This window comes from Oryzias melastigma, linkage group LG16 (assembly GCF_002922805.2).
Source record: "Oryzias melastigma strain HK-1 linkage group LG16, ASM292280v2, whole genome shotgun sequence".
Taxonomy (NCBI): domain Eukaryota; kingdom Metazoa; phylum Chordata; class Actinopteri; order Beloniformes; family Adrianichthyidae; genus Oryzias; species Oryzias melastigma.
In genome coordinates this window covers 21,019,265-21,021,370 of record NC_050527.1, presented here as the reverse complement: position 1 = coordinate 21,021,370, position 2,106 = coordinate 21,019,265, and the positions used below count along the sequence as shown (strand labels likewise).

Sequence of the window (2,106 nt, the reverse complement as noted above, 5' to 3'; positions counted from 1 at the left end):
TTTTTCAGACCGTTTCATTTGAACTGCCACATGTAGTGGGGATTGGAATCAAGGCACAAATTGCCAGTATAACATCATAAAGTATGCCATGTTCCCATTTCAAAATGAAAGCTCTGTTCTTTACCTCACAAGGGAATGGAGGAGGTGGAGATGGCAGCAGTGGTAGTGAGGAAAGTGGGAATGATGGAGGAGTGTCCACCGTCCCGCTCAGCGGCGTGCAGACCACCTACGATGCCTTTCGGGGTCTGGGGATTGTGGGCAGCAGTCCTGCTGGTGGACATGAGAACTCTGTCCTGAACAACCCTCTCAGACACGCACAGGTAAGATGGTAGTGGACCTTTTGCAGAGCCGAAACTCGCTCTGGCGCTCAGCAATAAACCGAAACAATTCTCTAAAAGTTTCCATTGAAATTTCTGTTCTTGGCTGTTTGCACGTTTCTGTCAAAGGTTATTCAAAGATAGCACTGCTCTCACAGCATGGAAACAGCAGGTTCTCTTCTTAAAAATGTCTGCAAGTCCAACGCCGTCAGGTTTCCATGGGACTCCTTAAGCCATGGAACTGACAGGTGTCAGAAAACAGGGATGTGGTTCAGTTCCTGACTTTAAATGTTGTCATGTTGGTTACTATGAAGTGGATTATCGCTGTATTACTTCTGTCTTTCAATGATGAACATGAGACCTGCTGAGCTTTGTGGTAACTTTTTTTGTTAATGATGCCCTCTGGTGGCCTCATCAGTTTTTCCAAACCTCAGCACTCGCTCTGTGTGCTGTCTGCAGCCTTTGGCTTCAGCTCATTAACCTGTTTTTAGATGAGTAATTTTCAGCCTTTTTGAGTCGCGGTCCACTTTTCCTCAATAAAAAGACCAGCAACTGGGAAAAAAAGAGGCGACTGTAGTCTGTATTAATGAAGTTCCAGTCCCTCCAGGATCTCTAAATAGTTGTGACACAAAAAGCTTGAAGTTTCTACAGTTTTTCTCTTTTTTTTTTTAAAGTTCTGATACTTTTTAATAATTATTTTAATTAAAGCTGTCGGGGATATGTACGCTTTAAATCTGTTGTTTTTTCATTCAGTTCAATTTGATGCAGTTTTATTTAGCTTCACAAACAAACCTACGGAAGCCGAAAACGGCCTGCCTTACTTTTTTTGATTGTTTTCTCGTGATAACGAAATAATATGTCGTTATCACGAGAAAACAAAGTTTGTAACGACATAATCAAGAACGGAGAATGAAGCGTCTCCCTCCATCTCTCAGAGACACAGAGACTTCACCTGATTGAAAACACTCCACAAAAGTTGTTTTTAGTCTATTTTTTATTTATTAGTGGATCTATGCTCTTTAAACGTCTTAATTCAGTCTCATGCACCAGCCACTCCCTTAATTTCCCCCAAAACCCCGAACAAACATCGATAGACAGTGAGCTGCAGAGCGTGTCTGCATGGTGAGTTCACTGAGATCTGGACATCAGCAGCAAAACAAAGCAGTTTATCAGAGAGAACGTTGAATATCAGCAATGATCCATATATAATAAATTAATTAAATGGTGTCGAATTTTTTTCTGGAAAACTGCTTTGATTCCCTGAGGTTGTATAAAAATGACAAAACCATAGTAGCAGATTGAGTTGGGCTGAGTGGCTCTTTTGGTCTGCTAATGTCCGGAGTTCATTGAACACATCATGTGGAGATTCTTGTCTGCGCTGTGATCTGTGGGAAATAAGGGCTGGTGGATAAGACGGATTGAAGGCGTTTGAGGAGTGTAGTGTCACTACTAAAATAATAAAAGAAAATAGACTAAAAACAACTTTTCTGGAGTGTCCTTCTGCTGTTTTTCTTGTTAACCACAAAATGAATAGACTCAAAGCTGGAGTTTTTGCTTCTCCGTGCGGGAAAGGGAGTGTGAGACTCTTCCTTCTTCATTATTAATTATCTCGTTATCACGAGAAAACAAACTTGGTTTTCTAGAGTTATTATCTCGTTTTCTCAAGAAAACGAAATTCGTTTTCTTGTGATAACGACATTATCTCGTTATCATGAGAAAACGATAAAAAAAAAAAGTAAAGCAGGCCGTTTTTGGCTTCCGTACAAACCCAAATAAATAACATAAAATT

The 2,106-nt window shown here is 40.4% G+C and overlaps 1 protein-coding gene across 1 annotated transcript in view; it reads left to right on the top strand.

Annotated features, from left to right (window-relative positions):
• The window catches only part of cep192 (centrosomal protein 192), a 45,114-nt gene that overhangs the window by 12,392 nt on the left and 30,616 nt on the right, over window positions 1–2,106 (top strand). The window contains exon 11 of the mRNA XM_024268056.2: window positions 133–320. Coding sequence (XP_024123824.1) covers window positions 133–320 — 188 coding nt within the window. The remainder of the gene's footprint in view (window positions 1–132; window positions 321–2,106) is intronic.